We start from the raw sequence: 21,756 nt of genomic DNA on the forward strand, positions 1-21,756 counted from the left end.
AAATACTCTCCAGACAGCTGGGCTGAAACTGTTATATGGTCTTGGCACCTCAAGTAAACCCCCTACCCAAAGCCTAAAGCCCCAGCTTGCAGTTTTGCCCTTAAAAAACCTTGTTCCCCTAGACTTGGCTACCACATTCCTCTTCTACTTCAGCAGGAAGCTTGCAACCCGGGCTTGAGCTTGTACTCAATAAACCTTCATGTATTTGCAGCAGAGTCAATTCCTGGTGGTCTTTGGGGGTGTCACCAACTGGGCATAACATGTCTACCTGGCAGATGACACATTATATCATAGGTTACTAGGCAACCCGAAGCAGGCTGCCTAAGTACTAACACAGGGGCAGCAAGAACAAAATCCTGGTAACATTAAAGAAGACAGAGTGCTTAACTTAAAAAGAAATTAAATAAGAAAATACCTCAGGCTCTGAAGTCAGCTCTGATTTTGTGTACAGAGTCTCACAGCTATCCCTCATTAACTTTGTAGTTCTAGACAGAATATTTTTTATGCCCAGACCTTAATGTCCTCAAAGACCATGAGGAGCCAGACCACACAAGCAAGAGCAAAAAGCTTTATTTCGTCTTAACCTCAGTCTCTCCACTGTCATTTATGCAGTGGATTAAGGCCTCAGCAGCTGCAAGGCAGTGTTTTTATTTAGGGTTTGAGCAAGAACCTGGAATTCCCAGCTTAGCAGTTACACAACTGGATGATATTCAGCAAGGGCAAGCTTATTACTAAGTGATTGGCTAATATAACATTGAGACCTCAGGAATGTTAAATATTTTCTGTGCCATGAAATGTCCTACTACAAAGTCAGTGGGCTGCCTGGCAGACATGCCCCACTCTGATAAGATACTTTCCCATTCTTGTGGTTATCCTCAGGCAGTTCCTTGGGTATGACCTTGTTTCTGGTGACCTATGGTCTAGTTCCTGTTGACCTAAGGTTGGGGTCACTAGTACCTGGTAACTTTTGGGGGCATCAGGGCCTGGTTCTCTCAATTTAATCTCTTATCCTTCATTTGCTAAAAGGGGATAAAACATTAAACAGAAAGATAATCAGGCAACCATTTAGAATATAATCTTGTAGAAACTGATAAATGAATAGGACTTGAACAACAAAGCCTCCTTATGCTCCAAGAAGACTTTACTCATCCCAAGGCCTCTTCTGAAACCAAAGCTTTTGAGAGATGGGTGTGTGGAGCAGCAGTGGATAGAGATTAGTATTTGGAATTGGCTTCAGGTACATGAAGAACGAAGTCTTTTCCTCCCTCCTAGGTATTTTCTGGTCATTTGCCCTGGTGCTGGATCCCTAGAATGTGTCCAACACAGCAGTCACAAAGAATATGAGATCATGAAATTATCAGATATATTAAGATAAACAAGACACATAATCTCAGAATTGTTAGGCTAGAGCTGAGGCAATTCCATTGTCCCAACTCACCCCAACGTGAGGTAGCAGGCCACCCTAAGCTGTTCTGATGTCTCATAAACTGTGGTAACCCACTGCCTCCCCAGGGAATCCTAACTGACTACTGCACCCACCAAGAGCTATGTTTAGAGCCAAGTTAATACATAGTAGCAAGTGGTTACCTCTCTTCAGGCTCCTCAGCTCATCAGGGCTGGGGCAATCCTCCATTGAGAGCTGCGACATCTCTCAGAGCTGTGAAGTTCCTGGGCTCCCGTGGTTCAGGATACCCTTGGGACTCTGTCCCACCTCAGAGCTGGTATACCTTCCCAGTCCTCCAGGCACATGACTCGATTTGCAACCTCAGAGTTGTAGGTTTCTGGGCAACCCTTCCATCGAGCACCAGAAGGCTGCACACCTTCCCACTCGATGAAGGAAGGACAACTAACAAAAAGTATATTCAAAAGCAGGGATGGCATGTGCCTCACATTCTTCTGCTGTTGAATGAAGTGTATCATGCCTTGTAGGCAAGCAATGAGTTTTTATTGCAGAATCAGAAAAATTCAAACCCTAGTCAGGGAAATACTTTAGGAATGCCTGCCACAAACCAGATGTTTTCTGAGTGTATTCCCCAATATTCTGTCTCATTTTATCTTCAGACCCTGGAGATAGGAATGGTTCAGAGGGCAGATCTCTTCTCAAGGCCACACAAGTACGGCAAACAGAGCACAATTCATGGATGGCTGGTTTTTCTTTCTGGGTCAGTGCCAAGAAAAGCATATCGGTATCTGTGGAACCAGAAAACATGGGGGAATCTACATGAATGAAAATATCTGATGGTCTTTCAACTCTTTTCTTCTGCGGTTTGACAGAAACTACATGAGGTTTCTTGATGGTCTTTTAAGATTAATAGAATTTCCCCAGGAAAAGATTGTTTTGTGAGATAGATTCATACTGTGTTGACTTGACTTACCTCTGGAACTCACTATATAGAGGAAGTTGGCCTCTTCCCAAGTGCTAGGATTAAATGCATGTGCCCCTATGCCCAGAAAAAAGGAAAAAATTCTGAATGCTGAACAGGGCAGTGGTCTGTTTGTATCGTAGAGAAGGGACTCAGCTGTACAAACTGTACAGGCTCTTCCACTAGGTTTTTCCTGTGTGACAGGTGATTCTGTACTAGCTACATGAGCCTACCATGCCTGTGAAGACCACCAGTCGGCCCCAGGTTCCATCCACTGCACCAGCATTCAAACCCAAATTTCAGGCCCTTTTCAGATAACTCTCCTGGGACTTCTCTCCACATAATAGTAACCTGATGTCATGATTTCTGATTTATTCACCTTAGGCATTACACATTGTCATTTTCTTTTGACCAAGGATTTATATTCCTTAAACATTCTCCTTGAGTTAAGTAGATACCTGTAGTGTCAGGCACTGAAAAGCCTGACACAAGAGAAGACTGAGGCTGAGGCCAGCTTGGGCTATATAACAAACCTGTCTCAAAAACACTAAAAAAAAGCAAAACCATAATATAAATAAATAAAATTCCATTCCTCCCTCAGTGACATCAGTAAGGCTAATCCACAATGTAGGGTGACTCAGTATTTATTCATCCCTTCAGATCTTACTACATGCCAGTTTGCATGAATAAGTGAGGATACAGATGAAAACCATATAGGAGACAAACTGTTACAAATGTCAGACAGTGAGGAGAGCAATGAAAAGATAAAAGACAACTTCATGAAGTGCTTTCTTGGTGTCTTACTGTAACATGTTTGAGAATTCAGTAAAGCAATGCTTGGGGGAGAAGGACATGCAGACATCTGGTATTCGATGTAAGCATTTCGTCTGTGAGATGGCTCAACACTTCTAAGTGCTTGCTGTACAAGCCTGGTAACTGGGGTTCTATTCCAAGAATCCAAGGCAGAAAAAGAACACCAATTCATGACAGCCATCTTCTGACCTTTTCCCACGCTGTGGCACTCATGTGCATAGATCATACACACACCGTGGGATTGAATACAATTAAAAATAAAAGGTGAACATCCATAACAAGGAAGACTTTGTTCAAGGAGAGGCTAACACAACAGGTATGGGAAGCACTTCAATAGTTAGTGCAGTTGGCAAGACACTGCCCTCTAATTCAAATAGAAGACCAAGTGGGTGTGTGTCAGTGGACGGATACATACTAGGGGAGACTAGTAGGGGGGAGTCTTGCCAGATGGACTCAACAGAATTCTTGTAGATGACAGGCTAGGATAGTAAGAGGGATTTTTTATAGACTGACTTAGCAGGATTCTTGTTCAATGTGGATTTTACAATAACAAAGAGGAAGTCCAAGGTCAGGATTGAGATGAAGACTCAGAGAAGCATGATCAAACTTAGGCCAAGAGCTTGAGGATTAAGGTCCCTAGGCAGAGGGAACACTGAACATGGGAGACTATCATTTTGGCCTTAGGTATTAGATTACACACTCAAAATCTTCTTTTTATGTGTCTTTTTGGAAAGCTAAGAACTGCAACTTCTAACTAGGCTAATGAAAATGATTAGATTTCAATTATCTGTAATGTAGCAATGAAGGCTATCTTTGTGCTGTTTCTCATGATGCACATGTTTAGAAAACTAGCAAGTGAGCTTTTGAGGATTTTGTTTTGTTTTTAGCAAATATCTCAAGATCTGGATGCTGCCTATGATATTAAGAGAAAAGGTACAGAAGAGCCACATTTTCAAGATGTTTGTATTGCTACACTGATTTTGTCTGAGAGGAGGATTAAACACATGTGCAGGTCAGAGGACAACTTTGGGGAATTAGTTCTCTCCATCGTACGGGTCCCTGGGCTCAAATGCAGGTACTGGCAGTAAGTGCCTTTCACCCACTGAGCTATCTGACCAGCCCAAAAGCCATGGTTTTGCCAATATCAAACTGGCTGGTCTGGTAAAGAGCTATAGATGAAATTCTTGGTGGTGGAAGTGTGGATTCCTGGTTCATGCAGGGATGGACCCACTGCTGAAACTAACATTTATTTCTAAGGAAGCTCCATGATGTTCCAGGGTGGCTCCTGAATGTGAGTGGTGAGAGCTCTCCTGGTAGGCCAGTTTTAGAAGCTCCCCCAAAAACCAGTGTCAAAGGCCTAGCTTATACGTGGCTATTCTTTCTAACCCCTTCATTTATATGCACCTAGTCCTTTAAACACCTTTCTACTGAAAATAGCTAATGAGACAAATTCCTATGTCCTGTAGTAGATCCTTACTAATACATTTTATTCATAAGCAAAATAGTTTTTCCTAAAAACATTATTGTTTACTTACTGTATTTAGACTTACTGTTACACTTTCTACACTTTTAAAAATATTTTCAATACAAATGTCCACATTTCCATTTTCTTTCCCACTTTATACCCTCAAGAAAGCAGGGACTTAAGTCCTACACTTGCGTGGACTTGAATTCTGACAACCTGTCTGAGAACGGAAGCAGGTTTCTCCCCAGTTTTCTAAGTAAAAACACGGCTCTGACATCTTTATTTTGGCTTCACGGTCAGTAAGCAGACAATCCAGCCTGCTGACCTGCAGGGCTGTAAGATAACTGGACATTATTTGAAGTAGCTAAGATGGTGATCCTTGTCACAGCAATAAAAGGCCTAGCCCTGTGGATATCATGTCTAAGGCTTCACTGCCACCTGGTGACTGTGAACAAGAAGGGGAAGCACCAAAGAATTTCATACAGTTGTTTTCAGACATTCAGGCCTCTGACACAGTGTCAGCAATTGCCTGTCTTCAGACTTGCTACCTGAGAAAACAAACGCTATTCTTTAAGCATGCTGGTATTCCTCTCAATATACAAAACCATCTGTTTTCAGACTTTGTTCTTCTGAAAAGATCACAATTCTTTTCTCTAATTAAGCTGACAAAAGAAATTTGGGTTAAAAATTTCCCCAAAATTTTCTAAATGCCATTACCCACATATTGAAGGCCAGCTTTGACATCAACTGGGGTAATTGATGCATGGTGTAGAGCCGGCTGCTGGCTGGTGACCCAACAGACTGTCTCTGAAGACAACTTTCAGGAGGCCGGAATTGATTGTCATGAATAGTGGCTTCCACTGATAGTAGCAAACTAAGGGGCCAGAATTAAATTGCTGGTGTTGGCTAGGGCTGGTAGCTCTCTGATATGGGCTTACACCTATTAACGGTAAGCGTGAGTGACCACTGGCTTTAGCATGGGCTTTGTACTGGTACTGGCAAAGCATCTAAAATGGACAGAAGAGAAAAAAAAATCACACACACTCACAGGAGGATGTAACAAACTCCAGAGAATGAGTTCCAACCCAACCTTACACACATAAACATACACACATCTTGGTGGATGGAACAAACTCCAAAGAGAATTCCAACCCATGTTTTTATTATTTTATTATACGCCATTTATACACACACACACACACTTCATGCATGGAACAAACCCCAAAGAGCAAGTTCCAAGCCATGTTTTTATTATTTTTCCCAAAGTTTATATATCCCAGGAAAATCTTTCAAGCAGCACAAAAATCACAATGTGATTACATTCTATTTTTCTTTAAGGATTACAATGAGTATACATAAGAAAAAATATGTTCTCCAATAGCCTCACAAGATCAAGTGTTTCAGGTACTCTGAGTGAAAAACAAATAATGCCCAAGAACATATTTGTAAATAAGCAACTTGTTATATATTAACGGAATAGAGCAAGCAAGGTAATTTCTCAGCCAGCTTTTCTTTGCCAGCAGGCTGCAATTTGTAGTTACAAAAGAAAGAATCAATTATCTTAAAAGGTAATCCTATAAAAATCTTAAAAGAATCACAAACTTAAACTTTTATGTAAAAACAATCAGCCAGAAGCTGGAGAGATGGCTCAGCTGTTAAGAGCACTGGCTGTTCTTCCAGAGGTCCTGAGTTCAGCAACCACATTGGTGGCTTACAACTATCTATAATGTGATCCGATGTTCTCTTCTGGCATGCAGGTATACATGCAGATAGAGCACTCATATATATTAAATAAATAAATCTTTATTTTAAAAAAATCATCCATTTCTAGTTTAAATCTCTAAGGTGTACATCTACTCATTAATAGTTTTTATTAAACCATATAAGGAAGCTGCAGGCAAAAACAAGAATAAGGAAATTGTCATTTCAGTCACTGGCCAAGCTTGAGAATGTCATGTCAGCAAGTGCTATTCTGGGTTATTGTCTTTCACCAACCTCAAAAAGTCCCTGGCTTTACTATTACTAAGAGTATACTTTTCTGAACTTCAAATTGTTCTCTAAAATTTTCTACATCACAACCAATAGCAAAAACATCTTTACCTAACCTTGCTAGACAATCTATTTTTTCCCCTAAGATTTTCTACCTCAGAGCCACTAGCAAAAATAAAACCTTGCTAAGCAATACTTTTCCAAATTCTAAGGGTAGTAACTGTTGCTAACAATCTACATCTGAAGGTTCCTTTTAAGGGTGGTGGTACATTATTAATCTGCTCCAGCAGTAATGCCTCAAAGAGATCAAGCATGTTTATTGTGACTGCCAGCGATACTGCCCAGTGAGGGCAGCCCCCTTATAGTTCTCACAGAACTAATATATGATGAGGGATGTGGTGACCACAAGGCAACAAGCAGAGCTATGCTCCGTAGCAGCATGATGTCATCAGGACACATGGTCCTCTGGGCTCTGCCTCCTAATGCAAACCCACCATGGATGTGCTAACTGGTGGGACCACATTTCATGACTTCTAGAGCTGTTCTGCTGCTCCTCCTGTAGGGCTCCTGACACCCATCTATTACTTTATTTCTAATCTTTTCTGTAAAATTTCCAGAACCTCTTTATCTTGTCTGGTTAGAAACACTAACAATAAGTATTTAAAGATCTTTTTACCTGTTTGTGATACTGATTTTGCATGTTTCAGATTCTTTTGTGTTGGATACTTCCTAACTGTATAGTGATTCTCAGCAGTGTGTTCATATTAGACACTTTCTCTGAATAGCCATGGGGGGTGGGATGGTGTGGGGTAGGGGCCAACCTTCACATTAGGCTAACAAACACAACAAGCAAATAACTCACTCTGGATTTAGTCAAATATCAAATTCTACAGGATTTTCCTCTAGAACCACCCAATTTCTCAAACGATGCATGTTGGTAGAGCCAGCCCACTAGTATTCATAACGATAGGAAAACTGAAAATCTACCAATTCAGTATTAAAACATATGCAATCCTACAGGTGTTAGTGTGATAGCTCATATTAGTCTGAACGCTAATACATAGTGCTCCCTCCACTAGACCCTTCACCATATTGTATAACTCTCGTTTAAGGGCTATGGGATCAGCTCATTAGCTAGATGCATGAAATCAGAATACCTAAGACAGTTAGTTGAGTCTGAAATAGGTGGGCTGAGAAGCCACTTTCCTACATACTTTTAAGCACTGTTTTCGTTTGCAGCAACCCACACATTCTAATTAATTAGCTATAGGGTACATCTGCCTGTTTTGTCACTAATTCCTAAAAACAGAGATTTACCTTCTAAATGCTAGATCAGTTAAATCCTACTCCTTTCACGTGTCACACTGTAGAGTTGAGGAGCTTGAGGCTCAATAGGTAGACTGACTACTTATTTAGCATGCTCAAGGCTCTGGGCTTACCTCCAGACCAGAAAAAAAAAAAAAAAAAAAAAAAAAAAAAAAAAAAAAAAAAAAAAAACAATGAATAAATGTAGCTTCACAACACTAATAAATGTATATCAAATTGGTTCTTCCCTTCCTAAGGTTGATATTATATTGATAAGTCCCCATAAATGCATCATTTATTTGTTTCTCCTTCAAGACTATTGCAAGCTTTGGTCAGATCAACTAGTGAGAAGCATCAGATTCCCTTTAAACCATCAAAGATCCAGTGTCCTGTGTCCAAAGCATTCCTGGCAGCAACAACAAATAGTAAGTAAATAAATAGATAAATAAATGTTCTGATAAAAAAAAAAAACCCTATTCTTTTCAAGCAAAAGGAGAAAGATGGGGAACATGAATGGCACTGGTGAAAAAAAAAGGGGGGACTGCAAACTATCATGTGTGAAATGAGGGAGAAGATAGGGTGGCACCCAGGCTTGTGTATCTGAGTTTGTGACAGAGCCAGTAACTGATTGAACAGAGTCAGAATATCAGTGGCAATTCAATATCAGGATGTTGAGTTTTAGAGTCCAGTCTGAAGTTCAAAAATCCTAATTTGGACTTCTAATTCAAGCAAGGTAGAATATGTTAGCCTAAATGACCATTCAGCTCAGGTCTCTATAGCTTACTACTTCTATATAGTTAAAAAAAAAAAAAAAAAAAAAAAGACAGATGAGATACAACATGCCTCCTTGGCTTACTTTAGAAATGGTAACCCCAGAATGATCATTTCCTTCAGATGATAAAAGTTATAAGCTAGCAGAGGAAGATCCAGAAAAGATAAGTTATCCATTCCTTCCCTCAGGAAATTTACTATGTACCTATTACATAGCAAGCTTGCTGCCAGGTACTAGAACTACAATGGTGAAGACAGACAAGGTCCCTACTTTACAAGGGCTTAAAAGTTTGATGGGGGAAAGAAATTTAGATAATCATAACCTAAGTTTAGGTCCAATACTCAGTAGAACATGGAACAAAGTGGTTCCAAAAGTGGGACATGAGATGGTGGCTAGATGATCTTTGCCACCCTGAGTTGTAGCTTTATTGCAGACAGATGTCTCGCCTCATCTACTCAGTTTGGCTAGCTTCTGGATAAAATCACAGGTCAAGGTACTTAACTGTCCCTTGAATAGAAAATTTAAAAAGCAAAAGTTGGGGCACACAGTCATCAGAAGCTGGAAACCATTATTATCCTTAAGTTGAAGTAGGAAGGGAAAACACATTCCTATAGCCTAGTCAAAGTTGGGGTCATTGGAGAAAGGACACCCAAAAGGTAAAGTGTAAAGACTCAGCCTGTAGCAACTATGGTACCTTCTGCCCTCCAATCTTATGACTAACTGCAGTCTGAAGGAAAACCCACTCAGTACTCAGCTAACCTCAGCAGAGATCAGTCTTCCAGAGTACAGACCAGAGCTATGAAATGCTTACTTAGAGTCAAACAGAAAGTAAGCAGGTTAGTAGAGTTCACTGCTCACAACCCTCTAAGAAAAAGTGCTATCTTTTACAATTCACTAAAAGAACATGTGTGTTCTGATAACATTTTTTTGTTTGTTTTGGAAGCTACTCCTAATACACTATTCTACACACAGAAAATACTAATGAGTCTTCATTAGTGGCATTGCCATGGGTTACAGGCCAGCCTGCCTGAACAGGACATAACAGACACAACCCATTGTGAGAACACATGGGTTATTTCTCAAGTTCTAGAATTCCCAGAGGTTCTGACTCAACACTGGGAGTGTCTGCTCAGTTTGTTCTCAGCTCTGGAGTGTGCCCACCAGAAATCTCTTTTCCCAAATCAGAATGAAGGAGTTAATCTTACTGAGTCTTTATGTGCTCGGATCAGCCAGAGGTAAGTAAGTCTTCTCTTTAAAAAGAAACACTAGGTGGACACCAGAGGGGGCTTCTTTTAAAGTATTTCTGCCCCCTTGAAGCCAAGTTTTAGTTACCCAAACCAACCTGACTTAGAATCAAGAGTTAACTAAGCAAGAACAGCTCTGAGAACTGCTATACCAACTGATTTCTTCTGGTTATGGATGCACAAGTTGAACGGCCCACCAGCCTAACATGCTCCTACTTCTTTCAACATTTGTGACTGGGAAGAAAGCACTTTACCAATACCACTCAAATCCCATCTGGCAACTTCTGTAAGTTAATTTTGTGCTGTCAGCTTCTAATTTAACATTCACTGTACCCAAGGATGAAAGTTTTCTAACCGTTGAGTAAAATTCATCCCTATCACCAACAGCAAAAAAGAACCAAATCTCAATTTAGGCTGGAGTTACTTGGTATGGATAGCTGCCTAGGACAGCTTGTGGCACCTATAACTGCACCGCTCACGAGGCAAAAGCAGATCTTCTATAGCTTGAAGGCAGCCTGGATCTCACAGCCAGACCCTGATGAGAGGGAAGAGAATTATTTGACTACTCTATTCCTCTCTAGTCTTACCTTTTACCCATAAGGGAATTGGAGGAAGGGTTGGTGGAGGAAGGGTTGGTGGCTGACCTCTGATGACATGAATGATGGTTCTTTGATTTTTGATTCTGCTTTTCTCAGGTAGGGACATTCATTTACATTTCTGTGCTTTTCAAGCTTAAGTGAAAAGATCCTACATGTAATTCTTGTGTCTTTAAGTCTTAGCAGTGATCTCTGAACTTTTATTTAAACACTTTTGTTTTTCCTGGTCTCCTGGAGTCTTTAGATGACACTTCACAACATCTGAATGACCTTTTTTACATTAATTACATTTTATTCACTTTGTATCCCAGCTGTAGTCCCCTCCCTCATCTCTTCCATGTCCCTCTCTAAATCCACTGATAGGGGAGGTCCTCCTCCCCTTCCATCTGAACCTAGCTTATCAGGTCTCATCAGGACTGGCTGCAATGTCCTCCTCTGTGGCCTGGCAAGGCTGCTGTTCCATCGGGGTGGAGTGAGGAAGTCAAAGAACCAGCCACTGAAATGTCAGATAGTCCCTGCTACCCTTACTATACCCTTACTAGGGAACCCACTTCGATACTGAGCTGCCATGGGCTACATCTGAACAGAGGTTCTAGGTTATATCCATGAATGGTCCTTGGTTGGAGCATCAGGCTCAGAAAAGACACCTGGGCCCAGATTATTTTGGTTCTGTTGAGTGGCACATCTATCCTCTATAGGTCTGACTAACTCTCCTTCTTTCATGATTCCCTGCACTCTGCCCAAAGTTTGGCCATGAGTCTCAGCATCTGCTTTTATACACTGCTGGGTGGAGTCTTTCAGACGCCCTGTGGTAGGCTCCTGTCCTGTTTCCTCCTCCTTTCAATGTCCATCCATCTGTCTTTCTGAGTGAGATCATCATGGTCCTCGTCCTTGCTTAGCTTCTTCAGTTGTACAGATTTTAGTATGTTTATCCTATATTATAGATCTAGTATCCCCTTCTAAGTGAGTATATACCATGTGTCTTTCTGCTTCTGGGATACCTCACTCAGGACGGTATTTTCTAGTCCCGTCCATTTGCCTGAAAATTTCATGATTTCCTTGTTTTTAATTGCTGAGTAGTATTACACTGTGTAAATGTACCACAATTTCCATATCCATTCCTCAACTGAGGAACATCTGGGTTGTTTCCAGGTTCTGGCTACTACGAATAAAGCTGCTACAAACATGGTTGAACAAAGGTCCTTGTTGTGTACTTGAGCATATTTTGGATATATGCCTAGGAATGTTATAGCTGGATCTTGAGGCAGCACTATTCCTAATTGTCTGAGAAAGAGCACCAGATTGATTTCCAAAGTGGTTGTACAAGTTTACATTCCTAACAGCAATGGAGGAGGGTTCCCTTTCTCCACATCCTTTCCAACATATAGTGTCACTTAAGTTTTTGATCTTAGCCACATCTGAATGACCTTTAAGTGTCTCATAGAGACCTACCAGGACACCTAACATTCCCACTTGTCTGTCTCCACAGATCAGTCTTGATCCCATCTTTCATTATTCTTCTATTTCTCTATCCTAGGAGTACCACCAGGTCAGCCTGATGAGCTTCTTGAATCTCCAGACAAGCAAGCTTCTGTTCAGCAACTTTCAAGTGAGTATTTCTCATTTGCAAACCCTTCAGATGTCGAGGCTTTATATGAAACTCCTTCAGGTGAGAAAAGCCTAAATGATCACAGTTCAAGTGAACATGAATCAAGTGAGGATGCTACAGGTGAACACTCTTCAGAACAGTCTTCAGGCGAGCACACTTCAGGCGAACACACTTCAAATGAACAGTCTTCAGGCGATTCAAATGACGTGACCTCAGAAGCAGCTGCAAGTGACATTTCAAATGAAAAGGCCGAGGAAGCAGGCGAGGCTTCTGGCGAAGGGTCTTCAGCTGAGAAGGCAAATGATGGTATGAGTACGGCATTTCCAAGCACATCTTCAGGTAAGCCACAATGGAAGGGTATTATTGTTTGATTAGAGGTTGAGGCCAAACTGGGCTACAATATTCAGCAAAAGCCTAGACAACTGAGCAATACTCTTGTTTTTAATAGGGAAGAGAGAAGAAGAAAGGGGGGGGGGAAGGAAAAGGGGAAAAACACATCAGGAACTAAATTTTAGGGAAACAGTGAAAAAGAATCATTAACATGTCATAAAAGGTTCAGCCTTATGCTGGTGGTGCATGCCTTTAGTCCCAATACTTGGGAGGCAGAGGCAGACGGATTTCAATGAATTCAAGGCCAGATTGGTCTACAGAGCCAGTTTTGGACAGCCAGGGCTACAACAGGGAAACTTCTCAAAAACAAAAAACAAAACAAACAAACAAACAAAACACACATGCATAAGACCCTGTTTCTTCACAATATCAGAAAGAATTTTTCAGGTTTCATGTGGCCCTAAATGTAACTCAATTTGGAGAACTCTCTTAACTAATACAAAATGCTACTAGACTCTCCAATTCCATTGTTCAGAAGAACTTATGAAGAGTTAGCAAAAGGACTCAGTGGTGACAACTGAAGCTGACTTGACAATCTGAATTCAATACCTGGCATCCATGGAAGAAGGAAACTGACTCCCTCAAATTGTTCTGACTTTTACACATGGCCCATTGACTGTGAAAGATAAGAAAAGTCTAAAGTTTCATGTCTCTAATTACTATCAGATAAAAATATTTCATTTCACCTAATTATGTTAATTATTCTAAAACTTTAGATGAGTAAAGGTGAAACTCTTATCCCAAGTGTCAAATTTCTACAAAGTAGTAAATTAAACTTAGATCTGTCTAAAGCTATGCTTCTTGCTAGAGGATTAGAACTAGAGATAAGGCTACAGAAACATTTCAGAATTTTGTCACTGATCTTCAAGGTAAGTGAAAATGGAAACTGTGCCTGATGGCTCATGCCTGTTATTTCAGTACTTGGGAAGCTGAAGCAGAACTGGTATGACTCAGGCTAGACTGGGCTAAATACTCAACCCCTATATCAAACACACTCTGCCTCTCACACACACCCACACACAGAGAGAAACAAAAGAAGGAATTGAGGGAGGGGAATATGGAAAAAAGAGGGAGAGAGAGAAAAAGGAGGAACAGAGGAAGGGAGGGAAGGAAAAAGGAGAGAGAAGAAAAATGCATTCTTTACAGTGCTGGCAGCATTCTAGCCTTCAAGTATTGCTTACTTACTAGTTAAATTGACCCCAAGTGTTTTTGTCTTGGGGTATGAGAGTATGACAGAGGTTTAGTTACATAACAGTTTTCTCCTATGAAGTAAAACATGACAGGACATTTACTTAAAAATTTAAAAAAAAAAAAAAAAAAGAAAGAGTGGGATATAGAGATTAAAGTAAAAGTCACTCATAAATTTAATATTCATCAGCAAGAAAGGTTACAAAGACGAGAGAAGGCATTTTCTCTGATTCAGAAAAGAGAATATGGTAGTTTAGATTTGTTATCCCATCCCTGGGCAATTAAGCAAGACCTTGTCTTCAATAATGAAAAGGGGAAGGACGAGTTAAGACTGGGAGAGGGTCTGAGATTGTACCTCAGTGGCAGAAAACTTGCTTAATATACCTAAGGCCCTAGAGGTTCAATCCCCAGTACTGCCAGAACTAAGAAATGTGTTGTAGGTGATCTACTATTCTTAAAACCCCCACTCCCCAAATGACTTAACCAGGTGTCAGGAAATTTAATCAGGCTTTTTTCGAATTTCAGGCGTAGTAATAAATTGCCACACATGTGCTTATATGAATGATGATGGAAAATGTCTTCGTGGAGAAGGAATATGCACCACTCAAAATTCCCAGCAGTGCATGTTAAAGAAGATCTTTGAAGGTAATAAGAACTTTCTGAGAAGTAGGAACTTGCCAGAGCACATCATCTCTTAAATAAATATGGGGATGGGGGAATGATAGGGATCAATGAACTTGGGGATTCAGATGAACTTCATTTCTTCAAACATTGAGCAGAATTCTAGGTACTGACAAGCCTAAGGCTCTTTAGGGAGGAAAAAGAAAATTGAAAAGAGGCTTTCTTGAAGATTAAGAAACCTTTAAGTTGTTCCTCATATACTGACTATACACTGACTCAACTGTCTAGTGTGTTTGTGATTAAATCTTCCTAGGACACAGCACAAGGTATAACAAATGGTAGGCATTTAGTAGACACTGAATAAACTAATCAACTGTCTACAAACCTATGTGCACAAGGTAACATGACTGAGTGGATATTCTCAGATCTCTCAACTCCTACACACTTAATATTCATCTCCAAAACAAGAGGTCTTGGTTACATTTATCCCACGAACCATACTGCCCGTCTCTGGTCTGTCCAACCCACCTAGATAGAAATGTTTCCCCTACATTTCTTATAACTGTGAATTTAACCATCATTGAATAAACATCAACAATACATACCACAAGCCTTAAAGAAAAGATGCATCAAGTATAGACTCTACAGAAAGATTTCAGTCTAACAGAAGAAATATTGCAAAAAAAAAAAAAAAAAAAAGTGGCAAGGTAATACGTGTCTTTTCTCAGTACTTGGGAGGCTGAGAAGAGGTGGCAAAGCACATGAGTGCTGAAAGCTCATAGGAAAGCAGGTAAGTCTGGAGAAGAGAGGAGAGTATATACAGAAAGAACATGTACAATACAGTAGTACCTAGTTTAGGCTATACATAGAACCATCTGAGCAGCTTTTAAAAATCCTAATGCTTAGGACTGGCAAAATGGCTCAGTGAGTTAAGGGACCTGCCTATCAACACTAATGACCTAAGAGTGTAGGAACCCACGTGGTAGAAAAAGAGGACTAATTCTTATGGACCAACTTTTACAAGTTGTCCTCTGGCCTTCATACACATGTGGCCACACACACAAAATAAATGTTAAAAAGACTAAAAACATATGCTCATGTTGCACCAACAAAATGCCAGAAATATAGAGAACTACTGATTCATTCTGCAGAGACATGCCAAAACCAAACACAAAAGCCAAAGTCAGAAATATACAATGTCAACAGGAAAGCCAGCCAAGTTCTTTGGGGTTTGGCAAGTAGAGGAATAAGAAAATAAATAAATGTTTGGTCAAAGTGAAGTCATCCAAGACTCAATGGCAGAGTAAGGTCAATCAAAAAAGCAAGTAGATACAGGGAGAATAGTAGATTTCCATTTAGGACAGTAAATTTTCATTGTTGGCCTATCTGCATGGAGATGATCATCACTTAAGTGGAAAGGGAATTTACTTGACTTAGGTCAGTATAGGTAACTGAACTCAGAAATAGACAGAAAAATCAGGGAAAACCTTGAAAGAAGAGCAATAAGAACCGGTAAACAGTATCAAGTTCATGCAGGAAGGGGGAAAAAAAACATAGAAAAGGCTATGGAATTTTATTAAGAGAATTTTTCATCTTTGAGAGAAAAGTAAGCTAGCCAGATCACTGGAGATTTGTAGGAAAGGATAATGGAAAGAGAGTAGCATGGTCAAAAGAAAGCAAGATTGGTGAAATTTTACCATAAGAGGAAAAAAAACTAAAGACCTAAACAACATAATTGGGTAGCTGGTAAAGAAAGCAGACAAAAGGAAGGGGAGAGAAAAATATCCACACAGAAGTCCTAGTCATCCTGCACGGGCACACTAGAAACCATGTATAAAGGATAAGGTTGAGAGAAGCTTTCTGCTAATAACAGTCTCTTACCCCTTTAAGGTGGAAAACTCCAGTTCATGGTTCAAGGCTGTGAGAATATGTGCCCATCTATGAACCTCTTCTCTCATGGAACAAGAATGCAAATTATGTGCTGTCAGAATGAACCTCTCTGCAACAAGATCTAGAAGCCTGTGCCCCTACATCTTACTCTGAGTCAGGCAGCTTCACTACTCTATTTTGCTCAATTTATATTCAATTTCAACAACTAATCACATTGGCTTCTGCCTGGTCATCTGACAAGAAGCTCAATCCTTATCTTTCTTAATTCCTTATTGCCTATGCCCTTTGCCTTACTTGCTCCCATCCTTTCCCAGATTTTCTTTTTTTGCAATACATTTCTATTAAAGAACACAGGCTTCAGTCAGACTGTTTTTCATCAGTCCAGTTGCAAAGTGATTGTCTCCACAACCAAATAAAGTGGACGTTTTGTATGTATAATCATTTGTGACAGTTGAAGAGGTCTCCTAGATTGGACACAACAGAGAATACAAAGTACACAATAATCTCTTGTTGATCATAAACACTGTAAATTGTCTTCCACACTCTTCTACTTGTACAACACAACTCAGTGCTTTTGTTTTTGAGCTTCTCAGTCTTCAACAGTTCACTATTCACATAATAGGAACAAAATACTCCTTTCCATTTAAGCAATCCAAAATCCTTAAGTCATTTTCAGAGGATCATCTATTTAGCTATAGAGGATCTGATGAAATATCAAACAGTCCTTCACCTCAAGGTGCTTCCACATGTATGGTTGCTCTATATTCTCAGGAAAGAGCCAGAAGTGTAGTTAGGAAAGACAGCATCACCTTTACTCTACAAATAAGGAAATTCAACACACATGATTTATTTATTTATACCCCATATTATTACAAATTGGCAAAGGTTACAGAGCTATTGAAAAACCAAATATGCATGACCTCAAAGTGAGTCTTCACATGAAACATCATAGAAGCAGGGTGTTTTCTTTCAAGACCAAAAACCATCCCTCTCTTCTTACACAAGACCATCTCCTTTCAGCCATCACTTCCACATGTTTGATCAAGATCATATTCAAGATGAGCTCAAGATCAGCTACTGGTCTTAATATAAGTTGCAAAGGACTAGGCTTTAATTTCAATAAGATAATTTACCACATTTTAAATCTTAAAGCTTTGGTATGACTAATACTTTTTTGAACATCGTAGTCCAGACTAGCCTAGAACTCACAATATAGGTCCAGGTTGGCCTTAAATTTGCAGCAATTCTTCTGGCTTAGCCCCCCTTTGCTGGGATCATAGGTATGAGCTACCATGCATAAGAACTCCTGTATAACAAAACATGGGGGCACAGGCCTTTAATCCCAGCACTTGGGAGACAGAGGCAGGTAGATCTCTGAGTTTGAGGTCAGCCTGGTCTACAAAGCAAGTTCCAGGACAGCCAGGGCTACACACAGAGAAAACATGTCTCAAGAAAATTAAAATAAAAAGCCTCCTGTACATCATAAAACAGTGTCAGTTACAGAACATGCAAATACAGATGTGCCCGAGTGTACACAAATACAAGCGTGCACGTGCGTGCACACACACAAGGATGTACACATACACACCCAGATGGCCCTTCTCAAAAACCATCTGAGTAACAGGTTCCATTGACAACAAATTTGGGCTGAAAAGAAATAGAACTCACCTTCAAATTTCTAAATGAAACTATTATGAACATATAATCCTATCTTTAGAACAAATGGAATTAAAAACTATCTCCCAAAACTAAAATCTCAAATTCTCAATTTGCAATATGGGTTAAGCAGAAGCAAGTAGAAAAATACCTGTTAACAGTACTAATACAACTAGTTTTTTTAAGAGGATGGAATAAAGATCTATTAGCTATAGGCATTGGGAAAATAAAAACTGAAATGTTATTAAAAGCTAAGAGTAAGAGAGTTCTGGCTTTCACCTATGAGAAAATAACCTACCACAATTATATGCACTATATATTAAAAAAAAAGTTTCAAAATTTAGAGAAGTCACTGCAATCAAAAACAGAACTGAGAGAGATTTTTGGGTTAACTTTCAACCCATTCATTACAGGATGGCAAAACCCCACAATGTCACTGGTCAGAGGCTTCAAGGAATATTGACTAGGGCTAACCTAGGGCTGGCCAAGGAGCTATAAAATTGGAGAGGAGAACTGGGGGAGAAAAGACCACAGGAGATAAATACAACTGAGGATCAACTCTGACCAACTTCCTGCCTGACCTTCTGAATTTCAAGAAGCCCAATAACAGTAGTATCTGAAAGCTGAAAACAGAGCTGAGAAGTTTGCTGTGTAGTACAAGTCCTCCATGATAGTGTCCCACTAAAGTAAAAACCAGAACTCTTCATAGGGACACTGGAGTCCCGAATCTCTAAAATTCACTACATAAAGGCAAGGAACTATATAACCAGCCAGGGGCGGAAAGGACAATGACCAACAGACAAATTCACAAAACAAACAGCAAAGTACAATAAATGGAAAAAAAATATCACAAGATGATTTTAACAGGATTATTGGAGGCAACATTAGACATTAGTCAATGTGAAGATAATAAGTAACCAAGTAGAAGAAAGGAACAAATCCTCAATGATTAATAACTATTACCAAATATTTTAGCATTTAAATAGGAGCTAGAATTTCACCATGCTGGATGAAGAATAAACTTACAGATCCACAGCAAGATAAATAAGACATATTCAAACTACTTAAAGAGAAAGAGAATAAAATACAAATACTAGCATTACTGACTTTTGCTCTAAGCAAGTCATATTTAGGAGCAAAAGCCCAGTTGTTAATACCTGCAGTCAAACTGCAGGAACACCTTATTTTTGCAACTTTCTATCCCTTTGAGGGACTGCTGACTGACAAGTCTATTTCTCAGAACTTAAGAGTTCACCTAGAGGCAAACAAAACTGCTGAGATCTCATGTTGGGAAAAACCATGGGAAGCAAGCTGCAGAGAAACTAGAAAACAGAGGGACTACCTGAACATGAGGTTATGGCGTGAAGAACGCAAAAGAGTATGAAGACACCATCCAGGAATGATAGAAAGAAATGCTTCTAATCTTAATTCTTGGAAGATGAAGGCAAGCCAATTAGGAACTCTAGGCCAACACAGGCCATAAGAGAAGCTTTCTTTGGAGCCAAGTGAAATGTTTGCCCCTCAAGCATGAGGAGCTGAAATCAATACCCATCACCCATAAAAAAAAAAAATGCCTGTGTGGGTTTGTACTCCTCACATGAACATACACAAGTGTGCATACACATATGAGCACATTAAAAAAGAAAAATAAATAGTAAACAAAACAAGCAGCTATATACAGAGAGGAACTGAAAAAAGAACATACAAAGACAACATAAAAATGAGAGACCAGAGAACACACTAACCCTTCACACCAGCTTGGTCTCAGGCTGAAAACATGCCTTGCTATTATAATGTGGTCTGTTTTAACACATAGCAAATTTAAGAGAAGTGGTTTTTTTTTTTTTGTTTTTTGGGGGGGTTTTTTTGCTTGTAAAACAAACAATTTTTAAAGATTTATTTTTATTATTTTGTAAGTATGTGTGTAGGTGTGTATGGAAGAGTTTGTGCACTTGAATACAAGTGTCCATGGAGTCCAGAAGAGTATGTTGGATCCCATAGAGCTAGCTATCGGCAAGTAGCTATAAGCTGTCCACTGTGAATGCTGGGAACTGGATTTCTTTGTTCTGTGAGAGCAGCAAGAGACTCAACCACTAAGTCCTATCACTAGGCTTCAACTGCCAAACTTTCAACAAAATTTTAAGATGTGCAAAGAAAGAAAACTGTACTAAAAAAACAGATTTTAAGTCAAGGGTCTTAAGTGTGCGCAAAGAACAAACAGATTGAGTCAAAGAATTGAGAGGAATCAGAAAACAATACATAAACAGAGTATCAGCTAGAGGCATTGACAGCAGATTTAAATTAAAAATCAGCAGTTTCTTTGGTTCTGGGAATTAAACCTAAGGCTTCAATCATGCAGCTAGGCAGGTGTTCTACCACTAACCCACATTCCTACGCTCCATTATCAGTGCCTCTGAAAACAGGTCACTTAAAATTGCATCTAAGGAATAAGAAGGGAGAGGAGCCTGAAGTAAATAATTTAATTGACTTAAATGACACAACCAAGCAATCAGTATTGTGGGATCCCACATGTGCCAAGGGATGACAGAAACTATTTGAATAAAACTCTTCCAAATCAGGAGACAGACATGGATCTACAAACCCAGGAAGTGCAATGAACTAAGAATGATAACCCAGGAAAACCAGACTGAGACATTCATATGGTTCACAAGACCCAAAAAATAAAGGCAAAAAGGGAAATCTTGAAAGCATCAAAACAACTCACTCAGAAAGGTTTCTAAATATGATTATCAATTAGCTAGGTACAGTGGTACACACTAGTGATCCTGGCACTGGGAACTGAGGCAGAAAAGGGGCAGGTTTAATGTGGGCCTGGACTGACATCAGTGAGGTCCAGGTCACTCTGGGCACATAGTGCCTCCCAGTCTCAAATACATTTTTTTAAAAAAGATTATCAGTTAATTTTTCATCAGAAACTTTGTAGGCCAAAAGGCAATGAGGTAATAGATATACTACTGAAAGAAAAAAAAAAAAATGACTAAAGACTATCAACTAAAAAGTCAGTGTCTGATAAAACAGAATTGTCCCTTGGAAATGAATGAAAAATTAACATTCACAGACAATGGGCAAGATGAGCTAATTATAACTATTCCAGCTATGTAAGAAGTGCTAAAGATTGCCCTTCAACATGAAATGAAAGGATACTAGAAACCAGTTAAAAAACATGATACAAATACCTCTGAAAAGATAAAAACCCTAGCTTAAAGATATGGTTCAATAATAAAGTACTTACCTGGCTGGAATGTGGCCCTAGGTTGGATTCCCAGCAACAACAACAACAAAATGTAACAATTACTTAAAGACCAAGTATGTGGAAGATGTAGATCAACTGTCCCACCGAGTGAAAGCAGGCGTGGTGCCATATATCTGTACTCCTAGCACTTGGAAGGTGGAGGCAGGAAGATGAGTTCAAAGCAATCCATTCATAAACAGAGAGTTAAAGACCTGCCTAGACTACATGAAATCCTGCTTCAAAAGATAAAACAAAACATAGTGTACATACAACATTTAAAAATGTAATTTTTGATGTTGATAAAATTACATAGGAAGGACAATGAACCTGTAAATATAATTGTCCTGTCAAAGCCAAGTTAGGCTAGGCACCCATTATAATCCCAGCATTTGGAAGACAAAGCGGGGAGAAACAGCCTGAGCTAGAGCCAGTCTGGGCTACATAATTAAATTCTGCCTCTTAAGAAAACAAAAAAACAAAACAAATTAAAAAAACAACAACATTGCTATAAATTTTAAATAGATTTATAAGCTAAGAAAGAAAAACATAGCCACTATGACGAACTATTAAAATATTAAAAACATAATTACCACATGACATGG

The 21,756-nt window shown here is 39.5% G+C and overlaps 2 protein-coding genes across 3 annotated transcripts in view; one reads left to right on the forward strand and one right to left on the reverse strand.

Moving 5' to 3' along the window:
• Nucleotides 1-1,908: 1,908 nt before the first annotated feature.
• The window catches only part of Chek1 (checkpoint kinase 1), a 48,183-nt gene continuing 28,335 nt past the window's right edge, over nucleotides 1,909-21,756 (reverse strand). Inside the window, exon 14 of one of the 2 annotated variants that reach the window (XR_008721810.1) lies at nucleotides 1,909-2,190. The gene's annotated coding sequence lies outside the window, so the exon portion shown is untranslated. Of the gene's footprint in view, nucleotides 2,191-12,375; nucleotides 12,445-21,756 lie in introns of those variants that run through there. The other variant, XR_008721809.1, reaches the window with a different exon arrangement.
• On the forward strand, nucleotides 8,756-16,370 carry LOC129687701 (acrosomal protein SP-10-like). Its single transcript, XM_055622253.1, has 4 exons — nucleotides 8,756-9,942; nucleotides 12,085-12,495; nucleotides 14,260-14,379; nucleotides 16,246-16,370. The coding sequence occupies exons 1-4, from the start codon at nucleotides 9,894-9,896 to the stop codon at nucleotides 16,368-16,370; spliced, it is 705 nt and encodes a 234-aa protein (XP_055478228.1). The 5' UTR covers nucleotides 8,756-9,893.

The sequence above is a fragment of the Psammomys obesus genome, unplaced genomic scaffold (assembly GCF_907164565.1).
Source record: "Psammomys obesus unplaced genomic scaffold, mPsaObe1.curated_primary_1811, whole genome shotgun sequence".
NCBI lineage: Eukaryota > Metazoa > Chordata > Mammalia > Rodentia > Muridae > Psammomys > Psammomys obesus.

Coding starts and splice junctions, on each gene's coding strand:
- LOC129687701 (XM_055622253.1), top strand. CDS start 9,894: ATGAAGGAGTTAATCTTACTGAGTCTTTATGTGCTCGGATCAGCCAGA. Junction 12,496..14,259: donor ATTTCCAAGCACATCTTCAG/GTAAGCCACAAT, acceptor TTCGAATTTCAG/GCGTAGTAATAAATTGCCAC. Junction 14,380..16,245: donor GTTAAAGAAGATCTTTGAAG/GTAATAAGAACT, acceptor TACCCCTTTAAG/GTGGAAAACTCCAGTTCATG.